This window comes from Lepidothrix coronata, unplaced genomic scaffold (assembly GCF_001604755.1).
Source record: "Lepidothrix coronata isolate B3197 unplaced genomic scaffold, Lepidothrix_coronata-1.0 Scaffold277, whole genome shotgun sequence".
In the NCBI taxonomy this organism is placed as follows: domain Eukaryota; kingdom Metazoa; phylum Chordata; class Aves; order Passeriformes; family Pipridae; genus Lepidothrix; species Lepidothrix coronata.
This window is the reverse complement of record NW_016690457.1, coordinates 622,300-642,229: the sequence shown is the minus strand read 5'-3', so window position 1 is coordinate 642,229 and position 19,930 is coordinate 622,300. Positions and strand designations below refer to the sequence as shown.

General features: G+C 48.9%; 1 protein-coding gene across 4 annotated transcripts; it reads left to right on the top strand.

Moving 5' to 3' along the window:
* Positions 1-1,401: 1,401 nt before the first annotated feature.
* Positions 1,402-19,049, top strand: SIN3B (SIN3 transcription regulator family member B). Of its 4 annotated transcripts, XM_017836415.1 has the most exons (21): positions 1,402-1,681; positions 2,065-2,293; positions 2,969-3,033; positions 4,761-4,867; positions 5,669-5,822; positions 7,239-7,502; positions 7,904-8,047; positions 8,233-8,355; positions 8,850-8,939; positions 9,371-9,489; positions 10,084-10,291; positions 10,946-11,062; positions 11,427-11,665; positions 12,135-12,318; positions 12,543-13,137; positions 13,624-13,793; positions 14,497-14,670; positions 14,940-15,032; positions 15,326-15,420; positions 15,884-16,088; positions 16,471-19,049. In XM_017836415.1, the coding sequence occupies exons 4-21, from the start codon at positions 4,845-4,847 to the stop codon at positions 16,699-16,701; spliced, it is 3,228 nt and encodes a 1,075-aa protein (XP_017691904.1). In that variant the 5' UTR covers positions 1,402-1,681; positions 2,065-2,293; positions 2,969-3,033; positions 4,761-4,844; the 3' UTR covers positions 16,702-19,049. The 4 variants fall into 4 exon arrangements, with proteins under 4 accessions (XP_017691904.1, XP_017691903.1, XP_017691905.1 ...); XM_017836414.1 differs by lacking the exon at positions 2,065-2,293; XM_017836416.1 differs by lacking the exons at positions 1,402-1,681; positions 2,065-2,293 and having other exon boundaries at positions 2,868-3,033.
* The last annotated feature ends 881 nt before the right edge of the window (positions 19,050-19,930 follow it).

Below are 19,930 nucleotides of genomic sequence, written 5' to 3'. Positions count from 1 at the left end.
CGGTGGTACGCAACCCTACAAGCGTCAGCAGAATGGGAAAGAGGTCCTTGCAGTAAGAGGTCAGTATAAAGGAACCTGAGAGGGGACCTTTGGTCAGAATGTTGCACTCTGAGGTTATCCCTCAGTATGTGCCTTTGCCTTTGTGATTTTTTTGCAGTGGCCGTCTGTATTCCCAGTGGAGCAGAGCCACGAAATGTCACAGTGCAGTCTCTCCCATGTGCCATGGGCCCCTTTGTGATGTCACGACCTATCCTCCCCATTCCGGAATGGCCCTTTTCAACCAAAGAACCAGCACCACAAACCCCCAGAGTACAGCCCCACCCATGTGCCATGGGCACCTTTGTGATGTCACGGCCTAGCATCTTCATTTGACTATTGACACTGGCAATCAAAGAAGGAACGCTGCATTCCCCCACAGTACAGCCCCACCTGTGTACCATGGGCCTCACTGTGATGTCACAAACTACACTTTCCATTCTGGAATTGCCCCTTGCAACCAAAGAACAAACACCCCACAGTGGCACAGTGCAGCTCCATCCGTGTATCATGGGCTCCTTTTTGATGTCACGGCCTACTGCCATCATTCCAGAATGTCCCTGGCAACCAAAGAGGCAGCACCTCACACCCCACAGAGCAGTCCAACTCATGTAACTGGCACCCCTTTGTGATGTCACAGCTTATCCTCTCCATTCTGCAATGGCCCCAGGAAACCAAAGAATCAATGCCCCACACTAACACATGGCAGCCCCACCTGTGTGCCTTAGGCCCCTTTCTGATGTAATAGTCTATCCTATCCATTAGGGAATGGCCCCTGGAAACCAAAGAACCAACGCCTCACAATATCACAGTACAGCCCACCTGTGTGCCCTGGGCCCCTGTGTGATGTCACGGCCTATCCTCTCCATTCTGGAATGGCCCCAGGAAACCAAAGAACACATATAACACTCCTCCACATTGCACTCTTACCTGTGTGCCATGGGCCACTTTGTGATGTCACGGCCTATCCTCTCCATTCCAGAATAGCCCCTGTCAACCCAAAAACCAGCGCCCCACATTGTCAGAATGCAGCCTCACCTGTGTGCCACGGGCTTCTTTGTGATGTCACGGGCTATCCTCTCCAGCTCCTAAAGGTCCCTGGAATACAAAGGACACACATCCCACTCTCCCACATTGCAACCTTACCTCTGTGGTATGAGCCCCTTTGTGATGTCACGGACTATCCTCTCCATTCTGTAATGGCCCCTGGAAAACAAAGAACCAACAACCCACACTCGCAGAGAGCAGCCACACCAGTGTGCCTGGGCCTCGTTGTGATGTCATGGCCTATCCTCTCCATTCCAGAATGAGCCCTGGAAACCAAAGAACCAACACCCCACAAGGTCAGAGTGCAGTCCAACCTGTGTGCTATGGGCCCCTTTGTGATGTCATGGACTATCCTCTTGTCTCAGTTTAATGAGACTGAAGTGTTTTGCTAAGGAGGATGTTATGAGGAAGGCCAAACTCCTCCCTCTAACCAACTGTAAATCCGAAATTAAGAGGCTCTAATTGAGGAAGCATGGAGAAAGGAAAAATAACAGTCCTTTATTAAAGGATATATGTGTATTGGCAGAACAACAAAAGAATACAAAAAACGATCAAACCAATAATCCTGTACCCAAAAATCCCCCTCAAAAGGAAACAGGTCAGTACTTTTCCACCTTTTGACGCAATTCTAATAACGGTCAGCAGGGGGCGCTGTTGAATCACTGGAGGAGCAGAGCCTGCAGTGCTCGCTGTTGGCCAGCAGGGGGCGCTGTTGGGCCTGGCGGTCGCGGCGCAGGGGTCCGGTCCACGGGAGAAGCCAAAAATGGAGGTCTTCCCCCCCCCACCGAGAAGGGGAAGGGGAAAAGGGGGCTTTCCCCCCGAAACTCACGCTGTTTGCGGCTGGCTGTGGCCGGGATTTCCCCCTTTTCCTCGATGGACACAGGCCGCTGCCAACACGGGAACGGAGGAGGGAAAGGGCAACCTTCTCCCAAAAAGGTTCCTCTGCAAGTGGGTCAAGCCTCTCCAATGAAATCCAAGCAGATCTGAGCTGGGACAGAACAGGGCGCAGGAAAACAGAGGCACACCGGGGCCAGAAAACAAGCCAGATGACCAGGCCAAAACCAAAGTGAACCTCGGACCCCTCCAACACACACCCTCCCTACAGTCAGAGAAAAAGTGAAGTGCCTCCCATTTCCGAGGAGAGGGAAAAAAACCTCATCACCCCTCCCCAGTCTTCGGAGGGCCATCAGCTTGGAACGTGGATCTGCTGGTTAGTTCTTTTGTGTGGGTCAATCACCCAAGGCAAAAACTACCCTCCCCCTTTCAACATCCCCCCCTTACAGCAATGCAGGGGAAAGAAAAATTTCCCGCCTGTTTTTTTAGAACAAGTAAACCTATGACAACCATCAAGGTGTTGATGCTGTCAGTGACTGAGGGCTGTTAACCTCACTCTGACAGAAAACAGAAGTCCCAGGAGTTATTTATCTTCAGCTGATTTTCCTCATTTCACCAGCATGAGCCACAAATTAGGGAAGAGAAGGAGACTTCTCAAGTTAATAATACCAGTAGAAGACAGAAATTGGGCCACCTCAGGAGAATCTACTAGGAAAAAAAGAAAGTGGTGGAGGAGGTTGGATCAATGCTGTTACTCTTTCACCTGACAGTACTCCAAGGATATGTCTGAGCTACTCCTTCCAATAGTTGGAATAAAGGGCTTTTGTACAGTCACACCATGCTCTCTTTCCTGCACAGTTACAGGGTGCTTCATCAGCCAGGAGCTGTATTTTGTGATACCTCTCATGCTTCTTCCAGGATTGCTCTTGTAAAAATTTTTATTTATTACCTTTATTATTAAGCATTGAATAACCAGTGAATGCTCTAAAGCATCTTTACTTCAACCTGTACTTACCAGCATAACAATCTAATGCAAACCATTCATTTTCAGCTCACGTCTCTCCTGGAAGGTGTTTCTGCTGCTATCACCTACCATAGCCATAACCCGTGAGAAAGGTAAATAAGGAAAAAAACAAAATCACCAAAACAAACAAAAACCCACAAAAAAAGCCGCCAAACGACCCTAACCCCACATTTTATCCAGCTACCCCAGAGCAACCCTGGAGCTCAGTGCGAACCACTGATGGCCTCCCCCAGTCCCGGATCCTCGGGGCTGCTCCACCCCTGGCTCCTTTAAGCCCTCCGGGCTTCCCCAGACCAGCTCCCCCAGCCCCGGCCCCTCCAGCCCCACAGGACTACCCCAGTCTCCCCCGGGCTCCTCCAACGCCGGCCTTCCTCAGCCCCTCCGAGATCCTCCAGCTCCCCCCCGCCGGCGCCTCCAGTCCCGGCCTCCCCAGCTCCCTCAGCGCCGCCGGGCTCCTCCAGCCCCGCGGTTCCAGCCCCAGCCCCTCCATCCCGCTGCCGTCCGCCTGCTCCAGCCCCGGCGGCACCTCCAGTCCTCCTGGGCTCCCTCAGCCCCCCCGGGCTCCTCCATCCCAGCTGCCCCAGCCCCCTCAGACCCACAACTCCTCCATCCAGGCTCACCCGGTCTCCTCAGCCCCCAGCGCTCCCTTAGACGCCCAGGCTCTTCCATCCCACCTGCCCCGGCTCCTCCGTCCCCTCAGACCCGCAGGTCCTCCATCCCGGCTCCCTGTGTCCCCTTTAGCCCCCCGGGCTCCCTCAGACCCGCAGCGCCTTCCTCCCGCTGCTGCCCATCTTCCCCGGTCGCCTTAGACCCCCGGGCTCCTCCCGACCCGCGGCTCCTCCATCCCGGCTCCCCCGTATGCCCTCAGAAGCCCCTATCCCCTCAAGCGCCACTCCCGCCACGACGCTAGAACGGCCGGGACGGAATGGCCTGACCGAGGGCGCGGCCCAGCGGGGGTGGAACCGATTGGAGGGCGGGTCCTGCCGGGGGCGTGGCCTGTGGGGGGGCCGTGGCCCGCCGTGGGCGTGCCCGTGTCCGTGCGCGCTGACGCAGCGCCGGCGGCGGGGGCCGCGTTCGGCCGCCCGATCCAACATGGCGGCGGGGGGCGGTGGCGGCGGCCGCGGGGCCGGCGGGGGCAGCGCCCCGCGATGGGGCGGTGGCGGCGGCCGGGCCGCGCCGCACGAGAAGCTGCCGGTGCACGTGAGTGCAGGGCCGCCCCGCCGGGCGCGAATGACCCTTGCCCACCCCTCTTCCCCTCCCCACCCTATCCCGCGAAGGGCCGGTCCCCGCCGCTTTCGCCCGCCCCGCCCTGACCGGCCCGGCCCTGGCCGCGGTACTGCATTCGCCCCCCCGGGGCTTGTACCCCCCAACGCAGGTAGCGTGGGGGGTCCCCTGGGCATGTCCTCCCCCCGCTGTCCTCCCCTGGTTCCATGGAGTCCCCTGGGGCCGCGTCCCCCTCCGCCGGTACCACACGGCCCCCCCGGGCCTGTTCTCCCTCCCCTGTGCCGTGCCCCCTGCCCAGCCCTTCTGGTACCGCGATTATTCTCCCTCGGGACCTGTTCCCGGCTCCCCGGTGCCGTGTCCCCCACTCCGTGCCTTACCATCCCCCCCAGTGCTAGGAAGCCACTGGGTGCCCACCGGGAGCCCTCCTCGGAGCCCCCTCACCTGGTACCCTGTGCCCCTCCCGTTCCCCGGGGCCGTGGGGGCTCCCCCGGGGGCAGGTCCCATCTACCACAGTGCCTTGAGAAGCCCCCTCCCCAATTCCGGGGCCATTGGGGGGCCCCGGGGAGTGTTCCTCACCCCTGTTCTCACCCTGCAGGTGGAGGATGCGCTTTCCTACCTGGACCAGGTGAAGATCCGGTTTGGCAGCGACCCTGCCACATACAACGGCTTCCTGGAGATCATGAAGGAGTTCAAGAGCCAGAGGTAAAGCCCGGGGTGCTCTGGGGAGCTTCTCAACCTTTCATGGAACTGTGGAATATCCTGAGTTGGAAGGGACCCACAAGGACCATCCAGTCCAACTCCTGGCCCTGCCCATACACCGCAACAATCTACTCTGTCCCTCAGAGTGTTGTCCAAATGCTCCTTGAGCTCTGGCAGCCTTGGGGCCATGCCCACTGCCCTGGGGAGCCTGTTCAGTGCCCCACCACCTGAGATCCTTTTCCCGAAGGATCCGCCTGAGATCCATCCCAAACCCCTCTGATGCAACTCCAACCATTCCCTCAGGTCTCAGACCTCAGCCTTTATGGGGTCTCTCTGCCTGTGCAGGGTCCCCCAGCCTTCACACCATCATTGCTCCTCTGCCCCACTGCCCTGTCCCCCAGTGGTGCAGTCACGTGGAGGGGGAGGGCCTCTGCCCATCCCATCACTTCCCAGAGATGAAATCCACAGGAAAAGGCAAATCTATTTTTATTTCTCACTCTGAAATGCAGATCTTGAAAATAAGTGAAGCTGCTTGAACACAGAACCTCTGACCTGCCAGCCCTGGAGGGCATGGGTGTCTTGCCCCTTCGGCAACCTGCACACTCACCTCTCTCCTCTCTGAATAACATTCTCAATGTGAGGCTGGTCATTCCCTCTGCTTGGGCTAATATCTAGATCTGAATTTCCCAAACTTCTTAAAAATTGCATCCCTGAGGAGCCAGATGCTTCACTTCCTCTGGCATTTTCTAGGTTTAAGATGTGTTTCTCATTCTGATACAAGTAACAGACCCTTCTCAATTTTAGCATTGACACACCTGGAGTCATCCGTCGTGTTTCTCAGCTTTTCCATGAGCACCCTGACCTCATTGTAGGATTCAATGCATTTCTCCCTCTGGGCTACAGGATAGAAATTCCAAAGAATGGGAAGTTGAGTATACAGTCACCTTTGAATAGTCAGGTAGGTCATAGTCTCTAAATAAACTCTGTTCTGTGTGTTGCTGGACGTATCTCCTGCCTGGAGATTTAGACTGTGGAGATTTATGTGTAGTGCACGTTGCTGAAGTTTTTTAGATGGTTGTCAAACCTATGGTAATGGTTCTAATATAAATTTAAATATTTATTCAAAGAATCATAGAATATTTTGGGTTGGAAGGGACCTTAAAGATCACTCGGTCCCAACTCCCAGTTTATTCTCAAGCCACTGTTTAGCTTACAAGGGAATGATGATCCTGCCTGAAACACCACTTCAAGTCCAAATACTTCAGATTTGAAAACTGAAGTTGTAATTGGCCTTACATAGTTATACAGGTTCTCATTACGTGGTGTGGGCAGTGGCACATTTCAAGAAGGGATCCTGGAAGAATTGCATTTCCATTCTTCCACTGAGAAACTTGTTTAGGCAGTAGGCAAAAATACACAGAGTCGTAAAATCATCAAATTGTTCAGGTTGGAAAAGATCTTTAAGATCCCGGAGTCCACCTAGACCTGCAGTTGGTAACATCCTGCAGTGAAACAAAATTGCTGGGATACAGATGGATGTTGCCTTTGCTTGTTTTGTGTTCCTGTTGTGTGGTTATGGAGGCTGAAATAGAGCCATAAAGTGAATTCTGCTGATAAACTTGTGCTTTAACTCCAATTAGTAGCAGGAGCTATCCTTCAGATCTCAGTTCCCTTAGATCTCTCTGTTGCTTAGAAATTACCATCTGTAAGAGCCTTAAGTTTAATATTCTTAAAAGGGGCAGTTCCTGTGCAATAACCAGTGGGAGCAGGAGCTGCAGTGGGTGGTGTTGGTGCAGCATCTCAGGTGAGGCCAAGAACACCATCACAGTCACAAGTCAGTGGTTCCTACACCAGGTGGAATTTAGGGGATTTTTTTAGGTGATGGAGTTAAACTGGGTAGGGAAATTGATTGGCTAATGAATCATTTATTCAAAATGAAAGGAGATGTGAAAGGAGGTTCTACAAGAACCTGGGCTGATGGTCATTGCAAGTTGTGTGCACCTTGCTGAGGATGAATTTTCTAGAGCGAGGTATTTTTTTGCCTCCTTTTAAAGGGACAGTAGGCTTGCACTGTAGCTATTGGGACCAGTTGTTGTCAAATTTAATCTCTGCCTGTTGTACAGGCCACAGAGTTCCCAAGGACTAGTCTTTGTCCAACAACTGCCTCACAGACACTCACATATTCACTGATGGAGTTAATAAACTAGATAGGGAAATGATTGGCTAATGAATTCTTTTCATTTTCTTCTTCAGGTGGTAATATGTTTTAGTTAAACAGCTTGGCAACAGTGATGCTGGGTTGTTGTTGAACTTGCACTTGTGTTCCTTTTCTGACAAGTCTCTCTCTTGGGTGTCTTATCTTGTCTGTCTCCAGGTGCCCCCAGAGCCTGTTCCCGGTGTGTTCCCTGGCAGTGGGATGTTGTTGCACTACTCCCAGGAGAACTCACACAATCACAGTGACTGCTCAGAGGAGTTCAGGCAACAGCTTCCATACAAAGAAGATAAATCCCAAATTCCCCTGGAATCTGATTCTGTAGAGTTCAACAATGCCATCAGTTATGTGAATAAGATCAAAACACGCTTCCTTGACCATCCAGAAATTTACAGATCCTTTCTAGAAATTCTTCACACTTACCAGGTAAAAAGTGTTCCAGGGGAGGGACAGTGGGTTTGCACTGTAGGTGTTGGAGTAGTTGTTGTCAAATTTAATCTCTGCCTGTTGAACAGGCTACAGAGTTCCCAGGAACTGGTCATTATCCAGCAACTATCTCATAGATATTCACAGGAAATGGCAAAAATGTGAAAATTGTGGCACTTTGCAGGGACTGAGGTGTAAATGGGCTGTATCCAGATCTGTGTTTACTAACCCTCAGTGGATTTAGTGATACTGTGTGTGAAAGGAGACGCTGTAAGAACCTGAGGCTGGCAGATGGTCATTTCAAGTTGTGTAGCAACTTGAACATTTTTGGCACAGGACGAGTTTTCTGGCAGAGTGAGGCACTTTTTGACTCTATTTAACGTCTGTCTGTATGTTTTCAGAAAGAGCAGCTGAACACCAAGGGCCGACCATTTCGAGGCATGTCCGAGGAGGAGGTGTTTACTGAAGTGGCCAATCTGTTCCGGGGACAGGAGGATCTTCTCTCTGAGTTTGGACAGTTCCTCCCAGAGGCAAAAAGGTCTTTGGTATGTGTGTGCTGAGGGCAAGGCAGAATACTGAATACTCTCTGTATGTAGAATGTGCAAAACATTATGGAAAATCATACAGCCAGTAATGAACTTTGCTTAACCGCACTCTCTATGTCCTGTTAGGATTCTTTATTTATGCCAGTTGGGAAGATAACCTTGAAGTCATTATTTATTTACTGCAGTTCACAGGAAATGGACCATGTGAAGTGAACAGTGTCCAGAAGACTGAGCATGAGAAGAATCTGGAGCACAGCAAAAAGAGATCCAGACCATTGCTGCTGCGTCCTGTTTCTGGCCCAGCAAAGGTATCTTAGAATAACCTCATATTACTTGTTGCGTTTGGATAATTTCTTAGATAAAGGTGTAATGAGTAGTGTCTTTCAGGTATGTGAGTGTTAGATATGAGATACAAAATTTCAGTTATTTTTAAAATAATAATTGCTGTAGAAAAAGGGACTTTTTAAAGTATGCTTAAATGTGTGTGGCAGCATGTTGGATGCTAAATATCAAGACTTTCTGTACTAAGTATTGACTCTGGAAAGGGAAAATTTGTTGCTTCTAAAAAAAAAAATCTTTCTTTGGAATTCTCTCTCAAGTGATTCCTTTTTCTTGTTGTTTCTCCTTAGCTGGGAGACATTTGACAGAGATTGTTGTAAGGGCTTGACGTAGCAATTCCAGATCACCGTTGGGGAAATACGGGGTCTCAGTCTTTGCAGGGAGCTGTTCTATGTCACTAAAGGGGAATTTGCTGGCATTTGAGCCACAGCATGTTAAATATAACTGCTTGTTCTTTTAACAGAAGAAAATGAAGCTGCGGGGTACCAAAGATCTGTCAGTGGCAACAGTGGGGAAATATGGAACACTGCAGGAGTTTTCCTTCTTTGACAAGGTCAGGTTTTGTTCTCACATTCTGTGGTCTCATCTTCATCCTTTTATGTGGTTATTAATTGGCTGGTTTTCTATGCAGTTTGTGTGTCAGCACTTAGCAATTTGCTGACTTTTCAAGTGGTAGGGAAAGATAGATCAAGAAGAGTGAGAAACGGGTATGTTTGGAAGATAAATGGAACATGTTAATTAACCTTTTCCTGCATGCTTGTCCCTTACAGATGTGTTTTTCTCTATTTTTCAGTGATATTTCCTCATGGTACCATCTGTAGTAATTAGATTATTGTTTGAAATTGGGCATGTTTGTGCGTATTCCGGTTTTATGTTGCAGAGCAGACAAGTTGATCGCTGCATCCATGGTTCAGATGACTTAGACATGAACTAAATGCAAGTGGCATTCAAGTGATGTGATCCTTTCTTTCCAAACTGTTGTAGGTTCGCAGGGTGCTCAAGAGTCAGGAGGTCTATGAAAATTTCCTCCGTTGCATCGCTCTCTTCAACCAGGAGTTGGTCTCTGGCTCTGAGTTGCTTCAGCTTGTTACACCGTTTTTAGGGTAAGTTACCAACTATCTCTGCTGTGTCATACTTTGTAGGTCCTACTTGTTACTTTTTGGACACATTTGGAATTTTGTTACTGAAGTTTTCAATTTAACTTCAGAAGTATGTCCTTCGTTGAGGAATCCAAGAAGAGGAGTAATAAAATTTGAACCTGTAAACATATCTACACAGCTCTTAAAGAGCATTTTGAGGAAGATATTTTCCTCTATCTGTTCACACTCTCTGTTTACTATCTCAAAATGTAATAAAGGTATAAACATGAAATCTGAGAACAGAGCTGTGAAAAGGATAAATAGTTCTAGCTCTGCTGTGAGCCTCCCAAGCTGTTTGGCTTCCAACAGAAGAGGGAGAGTCATGTGGCAAGGATCAGTTTCTCCTCAGGCAGTAGTGAAGGGAAATTATTTTCCTGCTTTAAGTTAGAAAAGACCCTAAAGTAGTTCAGAGAGAAAGATGACAGTGCTAAAATGTTGGTGAAAGATCTCTCACTGCAGTGCTGAGTTTGTTTAGATATTTCTCCCTCTGTTTTGTGACACACATTAAGCACCCTGAAACTGTCAGAGTGAAATAACAATATACTTGTGTTTTTGAAGGAAATTCCCAGAGCTCTTTGCACAGTTCAAGTCCTTCCTTGGTGTGAAAGAGCTTTCCTTTGCTTCTCCACTGAGTGACCGATCCGGGGATGGAATGAGCCGGGAAATCGATTATGCATCCTGCAAGCGCATCGGATCCAGTTACAGGGCTCTCCCAAAAACCTACCAGCAGCCAAAGTGCAGTGGAAGGACAGCCATTTGCAAGGAGGTACTTTGGGATCAGCCTGTTCAACCCCTGAACACACATTGCACTCACATAAATAAAGTGCTGCAGCTTCTGCGTGTGGAGTCCCCTCTTCAGTGCTGAGTCACCAGCTTTAGTCTCATGTCAATTATTCAGCTAATTTATTTAAATAATATCCACATTTTACTGATTTTATCTAAACCCATCTCAGATCACATCTTTAATACTTTTCAGTCTGTGTGCAGACACAAATTTATTCTTTTAGACAGAAAAGAATATTAAATATCCTGGAATTAATTTTCCAGCAGAGAGTCAGTATGGCCTTTGGAAAGCACTGAGACAGTGCCTGAGGCACCATTCCCACTGAGAACACAAATCTGCAGTGTGGATGCTCCCACTCCTCCCAACTATCTCCTTTACTTACAGTTGTTGGTGACTGCAGGGTGATCTCTGTGTGTGTGAGGTGATAGAGAAGGTACCTTCAAGTTTTCTGAGCAGGGCCCTGGCACAGTTCCACAGGGACCTCTAATCTGGGAGCGGTCAGTGCCTTGGGAATTAGGTGTGGAATGTCCTGCAGAAACTCAGGGAAGAAGTGTGCGAAAAGAGAGAAGTTTCAGAGCCCATGAGAACAGCTCTGGGCTCACAATTGCTCCATGTCATGTCTTTGCACTGTTGCAGGTATTAAATGATACCTGGGTTTCGTTTCCATCCTGGTCTGAAGACTCCACTTTTGTCAGCTCCAAGAAGACTCCATATGAGGAGCAGCTGCACCGCTGTGAGGATGAGCGATTCGAGGTACCTCTGCTGCTGAGCTCCCCTTCTACCTCCTCAGAAAGCAAAACCTCCAGCCATGAGGATTTCACTGAATTAATTGATGCCCAGTTCCTGAAAGTTCTGTTGATGTTCGTTGGTTTGAGCTCGAGTTTGGTGTGTTCCACTTGCTTGGAGTCTAAGAGCTCTTCCTAGGCATGAGTCCAGTTTTAAATTGCATGTTACCTTTGGGAGAACTGGCAGAGGTCTGTTTTCCAGTACCAACGTTGCTGATGGTTCCTGGCTCCAGCCGGTGGGGCTGGAATGGCTGCCACAAACCCTGGCTGCTGTTCAGCCTGTTCCTACTCTGCCTGTTCTGACACTGTGTTGTTTTGTGAACTCTTAACAGTTGGATGTTGTCCTGGAGACCAATTTAGCCACAATTCGCGTGCTGGAGAGTGTGCAGAAGAAACTGTCACGGCTGACCCAAGAGGATCAGGAGAAATTCCGCCTGGATGATTGCCTAGGAGGGACATCGGAGGTGATCCAGCGCCGGGCCATATATCGCATCTATGGGGACAAAGCACCAGAGATCATCGAGAGTCTCAAGAAAAACCCAGTTACTGCAGTTCCTGTTGTTCTTAAGAGGTAATTCCAATTCTCCTGTGTATCTTTAAAGAATTTTAAAAGCATTTTTAAACAACTAATGACAGGATGAGAGGACATAACCTCAAGCTGTGCCACTGGAAGTTCTGGTTGGACATCAGGAGGAATTTCTTCGCAGAAAGGGTTGTTAAACATGGGAAGAGCTGCCCAGGGAGGTGGTGGAGTCACCATCCCTGGAGGTGTTCAAGAAACACCTGAACGTGGCACTCAGTGCTCTGGGCTGGGTGACAAGGTGGGGATTGGTCACAAGTTGGACTTGATGATCCCAGAGGTCTTTTCCTCAATGCTCTTGTGATTCTGTGAACTGTTTTCTGTAAGTGTTGTTTCAAAGCATAACTCACCATCACTGGTGATGCTTTTTTGAATTGATTTCTGGCTTCCAGGAATATTGAAAACTTTTTGGTGCATCACAGTTGTCTTTGTGAACTGAAGTACACTGTACATTTTGCAGATTGAAAGCGAAAGAGGAGGAATGGAGGGAGGCCCAGCAGGGCTTCAACAAGATTTGGAGGGAGCAGTATGAGAAGGCCTATTTGAAATCCCTGGACCACCAGGCTGTCAACTTCAAACAGAATGACACCAAAGCCTTGCGCTCCAAGAGCTTGCTGAATGAAATTGAGAGTGTCTATGATGAGGTGTGTATGACACTAAATAACCCACCCTCTGTGTCCTTCACTTATAGTGTGACCTAGACCTGTATGTAGCACCTGGGACCATGTGAAAGTGGTTATGCTCTGAGAGTTCTCAGTCAAAAACAACTGTCCCAAGCTCAGTGTTAATACTGGCTTATTTCTTCTGGCAGGAATGGCTCTTGAGCATGGATTGGAAGGATCTTTATCTATTTGTCTCTTGATTACAGCATCAGGAGCAGCATTCAGAGGGGAGAAGTTCATCCACAAACGAGCCTCATCTTATCTTTATCTACGAAGATAAGCAGATTTTGGAAGATGCAGCAGCTCTGATCAGCTATTATGTAAAGAGGCAGCCTACCATCCAAAAGGAGGATCAGGCAACCATCAGGCAGATCGTGCATCACTTCATTCCTGAGCTGTTCTTCTCCCAGCCCCCTGAGCACAACATTTCTGAAGAATCAACAGATGAGGACAGAGAAAACCACCAGGGGCAGAACCTGGATGCTCCTGAGCTACGGAAAAAACATGTGCCTGGGCCTCCAAGCAGTCCTTTGGAGACCAAAGCAACCTTCTGTGATGTTACAGCTGCTGAGCCCCACAACACTCTGGATGATGTTTACAGCCTCTTCTTTGTCAACAATAATTGGTATTTCTTCCTCCGCCTTCACCAGACTCTGTGCTCGAGGCTCCTAAAGATTTATCGTCAAGCTCAGAAGCAGCTTCTGGAATACAGGACTGAGAAGGAGAGAGAGAAACTCCTCTGTGAGGGAAGAAAAGAGAAGACCAATGATCCAGCCATGGAGCTAAGGCTGAAGCAACCAAGTAAGAATAATCCAGGACATAATCCACTCTTAATGCTCTGGTTGCCAGTGCTCCAGTTGTGTATATCTGAGTAACTGGGACCAGCAGGCAGGTCTGTGAGGGGTGTAGAGGTGCAAACCCCTGCTATATTTGGGGTTCGTGGACACAGCTCAGTTAACAGGGCAGCCAGTGCCATTTATCTTTTGAGGGCTCTCATGTGTAGTTCACAGAGACTTCACTGTGCTGAGGTGTTCTCAAGTGTCTCATATTAATCTGATACATTGATTTAAAATGTAAATGGCCCCACAAAGAAATAGTTATTGCACAAGGCAGTCCTGGAAATGCATGAGAGAAACTCTTCCAGCCTGTCAGGGCACAGAGAACTGCCTGTCTGTGAGGATGTTCTCACACTGAACATCATGGTTCTTGAGTAGTGCTATCCCTTGGATCTCTTAACTTCACTCTGCCTCTTCCATGCATTAAATGACTGCACTTTCCCCTGCCCAGGTGAGGTGGAACTGGAGGAGTACTACCCTGCCTTCCTGGATATGGTGAGGAGTCTGCTGGATGGGAACATTGACCCAACGCAGTACGAGGACACGCTGAGGGAGATGTTCACCATCCACGCCTACATCGGCTTCACTATGGACAAACTGGTGCAGAACATTGTCCGCCAGGTGAGGGACCCATGGTGTCTGTGGGGCTGCACATCACCCTTCTGTACAGACAGCTTTCTCATAGTGTCACTAAACTTAGAGAAAATTAATTATTAAAAAGTTATATATGATAGGGAAACGCCTCAGCAGAAGTTTAGTGAGAGACTTCAGCTTTCCCTCCTTAGAGGATTTACTCTTCCTGGCCTTTTCCTGAAACAGGCTCCCCAGGGGAGTGGTCACAGCACCAAGCCTGACAGAGCTCAAGAAGAGTTTGGACAATGCTCTCAGGCACATGGTGTGACTCTTGGGGATAGTCCTGTGCAGGGCTAAGGGTTGGATTTGGTGATCCTTGTGTGTCCCTTCCAACTCAGCATATTCTGTGATTCTGTGATCCAAACATTTTTTGAGTTCCAGTCATTTCAAAATTCTGCCATTCCCAAAATATATCTAAGGCAAAACAAAAACAGTTCAATCCTTCTTAGTCAAATGTGTCTTCCAGTTGTAGTTGTGTTACAGGTAAGGCACAACAGCCCCTCATTCTTCTCTGTTCCTTTTATTACAAAATCCTGAAAAAGACAGAGAAATGTGGGAAGTCTCTGGAGTTAAACTTGGCTACTTCAGCTGAGGTGTGATGCTGTGCTGACTTTGATGCTCCTTTCATAACACACTAGAGTTGACTCTTGCCCCAGGCTTGCTGACTGAAATCCCCCTTTTTTAATGGAAGCTTCACCATCTCGTGAGCGATGACATCTGCTTGAAGGTGGTTGAGCTCTACTTGAATGAGAGGAAGCGAGGAGCTGCTGGAGGTAACTTATCATCCAGGTGTGTGCGGGCAGCAAAGGAGACCAGCTATCAGTGGAAGGCTGAACGGTGCATGGCAGATGAGAACTGTTTCAAGGTAAGGACTTGCTGCCAGGGAACTTCGTAAAGTGACTTGTGGCACTTTACCTGAGAGAAGTGGGTTTGGAAGCTCCCCACGATGGGGAGAGAGAACAACGTGGAGAGAAGGTACCAAAACCAGAGCGTAGACAGTGAGGGGATAGACTGGCTCACTGAGAAGCCCCACTGCTTCTCTCCTAGCTCATATTGTCCAAATGACTTGTGAATATATAGCATTTTACTGTGAACCCATGTGGCCAATACCTTCTGCCTGTAACTTCATTACAGGTCATGTTTCTTCAGCGGAAAGGACAGGTGATCATGACCATTGAGCTGCTGGATACAGAAGAAACCCAGACAGAGGATCCTGTGGAGGTCCAGGTAATACCACAGAGATCATGGAGTCTGTGTACCACAGACAAAGCAGATGTCTAAGAGTGCTTTCCTGATTTCTTGTTCCAAAATGTGAGACTTTGCCAGGAGGACAAGTTTACCTGGGAGGTGGGATGATGACATGTGGGGTTGTGGTCATGGAGAGAAATGGTCTGATGATAGCAAAAGAGTTTCATCATAAATCAGCCTCAGAATAAACAGCTTGGAAATAAGCAGGTTCTTTGCAGTGATGTTTGTCCTGATGAAGTGAAATCTGACTGAAACTGGTCTCCCTTGTGTAGCACCTGGCCAACTACATGGAGCAGTACGTTGGGGTGGAAGGAGCTCCCAACAACCAGAACGATGGCTTCCTCCTGAAACCGGTCTTTCTGCAAAGGTGAGCTACGCGGTCCTCTGAGCCACACCTGCAACAGCTGGTGTGGCTTCCTCTCTGCCTGTGTGGCAGTGGATGTGGGGAATGTGCCATACAGCAATCCCAGGGAAATGCCCTCACCTCTGAGGTCCAGAGGGATTGATGCAGTCCAGTGCACTGCATGAGGATGCTGAGGAAGAAATTTATGACCACGGCACCAAGGTTTGTTCATGCAACTGTGTTTAGAATGGAGTGGACCTGCCTCAGCAGTCCTTTCTGGGAGGAATGTGAGGTCTACTTTGTTCCCATTTCACTAAATATTTGTCACAGCAAACACAAATTGGACAGATTGGAGGAAGATCCTGGAGAGAGCCTGGCAAGCTAAATGTGGAAATACAAGCTTCATACTTGTGCTGTGAGCTCTACCAGCTTAGGGGAAGGGATGGCCAGGTGTGACACATACTTTGTCATCCTTGTTTTGTCCCAGAAACCTGAAGAAGTTTCGCAAGTGGCAGTGCAAGCAGGTGAGGGCCCTGCGCAGCGAGGTGAAGAGCTCCTGGAAGAGGCTCATCGGGGTGGAAAGTGCCTGCAACGTGGACTGTCGCTTCAAACTCAACACCCACAAGATGATGTTCATCATGAACTCAGAGGATTACATGTACAGGAGGGGAGCTCTCTGCCGAGCCAAGCAGGTGCATCTCCTTTTACTGTCTCTGCAGCTCAGGCAGTAGCAGGTTGAGGATGGGAGCCAAAAAGACAGGTACCAATAAGAAGTCTTGTGGCTGAATTCCTGCAAACTACACCTGGAAGTTACTGCTCTGTGTTGGATGAGACATGGAGGAGAGCTGGTAAATGCTCTGTATTTTGGATTAGTTCAGCAGCCTTTTCTTTACCATGCAAATTTTGAGGGGGAGTGGCAAACATTAAGAAATAGGGATTGAACACAGGTATGCGGTTTCCTGTTTCCCTGTTTGTGTTGTGTCCAAATCATGCACATCTCAGTTGTGTGGAGAGGCGAGAGCTTTGACTTCTCCCCCAGAAACCTCTCAGTGACCTTTACTGTCCTGCTTTCAGGTCCAGCCCGTGGTGCTGCTGAAGCACCACCAGCAGTTTGAGGAGTGGCACAACCGGTGGCTGGAGGAGAACGTGTCCATGGAGGCCGTGGATGTGGTTCAAGACTGGCTAATGGGAGACGAGGACGAGGAGATGGTGCCCTGCAAAACCACGTGTGAGACAGTGAATGTCCATGGGGTGCCAGTGAACAGATACAGAGTCCAGTACAGCTGCCGTCCCGCTTCGCCCTGAGCACATGCTTGTCCCTGGCACCATAAAAGTCAGAGCATTGCTGGTGAAGCACATTTACTCTGAGAATAGTGATGGGAATGCAATGTATGTATTAATGATATTTATCCAAACAGCATTTTACTTTGGATTATGATGTATTTTCCATATGGCATAGACTTGTCTCCTTTCAGTGGAATCCTCCAGCCATCATGAAGAGACTCTTAAAAGCTTTATGGGAAGGGGGCTCTTGGCATTGCCACACACTTTTGAGTATTTTCCTGGCTTTAGGCCACTGCTGACCAGCCCGTCCTGGAAGGCTCAGTGAGGGGGTGAACTACCACTAGTGGCTTTGTTGGAGAGATGGAGCTCAGCTGGTGTTTCAGCAGATGCTGGCAGCTGCTTCCACTTTGAAGGGTTTAATATTCCCCATCTTCCTGAATTTATACCATCTTGGAGCCTGCAGAACTCTTCAATGTAACCTGGGAGTGCCAGGGTGTCTGAGAACACCTGGCACAGCTCAGCAGCCTCGCTCCGAGAGGCTCCATTATTCACGTGAACAAGGCAGGGGATGATTCTTGTTACTGTTGCTCTGGTGAGAAAAATGCCAAAACTGAGACAAGGGTGACCAGCACTCTGAACACTCTGACTCTTCCTCATTAACCAAGAATTCTGGAGCATGAACTAAGGGGAGGAAACTGAGCTGCAGCACCGGGCAAGGGAGCGATTCGCGGCACAAGGACCCACCGGCTGGCGTTGCCTTGGGAGCTGAGGACCTGCTGTAGCCTCTGCCTTCTTCAGCAGGAGGGAGGAATATCCATTGCGAGGTCTGGCCTGTTTTTTGGTTTGTGTTTTGCATGTTGATCGCCAGCTCCAGAGCATTCCCGGCGGTCCCCTCCCCTGTGCATGCACGGGGTTCGCTGGGTTGTACCGCATCCTTCCATCGGCAGATGGAGCTCCCGGAGCGCGGCGTGTGCTGGAGCTGAGCTGTGTCCTGAGAACTCTCCTGTTTCTGCTGGCTCAGCACAGCCGCTGGATTTGCAGGGACACAGGGAAATCTGTCCTAGGCTGTGTGAGATTCAGCTGCAGCCATCGTAGATGAGCTTTTCCACTGTACTGCTATCGAAGCTTTTTTGCCATGAAACCTAACAAACCCTCCCCTGACCTGTACAGAAAACACTACATCAATCATCTAATTCATCTAGTGAGAAATTGAGGAAATGTAGTTGTGTCTGTCCTTGGGACTTCACTCCTTTTTTCCAGGGGCCAAGGGCAAGCACACTGTCCATGGAGTGTATTACAAACATAATGTCTTGAGGCATATCCAGCCTCCTTTCATCTTTTCTTCCAACTCTTTTCTGGCTTTTGGGGCAATAAAACCCCCCACCCTGATACTTTTTGTGGCTTTGATTTTTAGGTTATTATTTCTGCCAGACCTATGGAGCAGCCTGGAGGATTTGTCCTGGGTTATTTCCACTGTACAACATTTGGTTTCGCAATTGTTTCGCTTGAGAGTAGAAAAATTGGCCTTTGGGGTATGTTTAATAGAAAACTGTCCTGAGTCTTTGTCTGTTTTGCAAAATAATCTGTGGGAGGGAAGCAGAGAGGCCAGCCTCTGGCATTCGTGGCCACTTGCACAACCATTGCCAGCAGAGACTTTTCATCAAGAACTCCTGTTTTCCTGGTCTGAGTCTCTGTTAAATTTTGGTTACTGAAAGGATCTGAAAGTTCCTCCCCTGCTCTTGTTGCAGGAAGGGATGAGAGACATCAAGGGGTTGGGGGGGAACCGGGGGACAAACCCAGTGCAAAGGACAGCGTCCCCCATTTGCCTCCATTCAGCTCACCGAAACACACCTCAGTCCTCACCTCTCTGCTGACTCCCAGTGGAGATGACAACTGTGCCAAATTTTATGGTTTTATGATACAGAAGAACTACTTACTGGAAAATAGGTTGAAACTTGTGGCTTAAAATGCATTTGATTCCAGGTGCACTGAGGTGGGAAACACCCCTGTGCACTGTCCTGATCCATCACCCCATTTTAAGTGTACTTCAGGTATTTTTAAGCATCCTTATTTTGTAAACCTTAATTTAAGCAAGACTTTTGCCCTTTGCAGTGATATTGTCTCAAAGCCGAGAGTAGCAAGGATGGGAAGGGAATAACAGGCGGGATTTGAGAGGGGCTTGTTCGTGTCTGGGGGTTTCAGCTCGACCGCTGTGTATCTGCACGACCTTGAGTCAAGAGTTTGTTCTTCCATTTGTTTGAAGGATCTTTGCTTTTGGGCTTGTAATTGCTCTGCCAGCTCCTTGAATGTAGTTTTTTTTATATTTATTTGCACATTCAAGTAAAATAAAATAATGATTTTAAAAGTTTGCAGCTCTCGCTGGTTTAAATTTCTTTCCTGTTAATTTAAACTTTCTGACAATCCCTAGAATTGATTGTCTTGTACCTGAAGCTGGATTTTAAATGGTAGAAAAATGCAATTGAAAAGGTGGATGAGCTTCTCTTCCAGCAATTCCCGAGCAGAGTGTAGGATGTGCTGATGTGTCTGTGTGTCAGCTTGTTTCCAGCGGGGCAGCCAGTGTTCAGTGAGGGTGTGAGCAGAGCACTTGCTAAGGAGAAAGGGAAATATGTTTCCTGCAAGTAGCCTCCAGTGGAGCTCCCACAGAGGATCCCACATCTGTACTGTCAGAATCTCTCTTGGAACCCAGACCTATGGCTGAAGGGGAGTGGGGAGTCCATGGGGTGGCACAGTTGCTCCACGCAGAGAGAGGTTTCAAAAGAAAAGATTGGAACAGCACGGAGCTGTGTCAGGGGGCTTGGGACGGATATTGGGGAAAGGTTTTTTTCCCAGAGGGTGGTCAGACACTGAACAGGCTCTCCGGGGCAGTGGTCATGGCCCCAAGGCTGCCAGAGCTCAAGGAACATTTGGACAATGCTCTGAGGGACAGGGTGGGATTGTTGGAGTGTCCTGGGCAGGGACAGGGGTTGGACTGGATGATCCTTGTGAGTCCCTTCCCGCTCAGGTTATTTGTGTCCTGCCAGACAGCAGCATCTTGCAGCTTGGTTTATTTACAGCAACACCTTTGTCACAGAGCTGAGTCACAAAACTGGCCCAGGCCTGGCCCCCAGGAACTCACACACTCATCACTACAAACCGTCAGAAAAAGTGCCTGATCCCAGTTCTGAAACCCATAAGAACATCTGCTACAGGTTAAGGCAACAGAACTGCAACTGTGAAAATAACCCTCTAC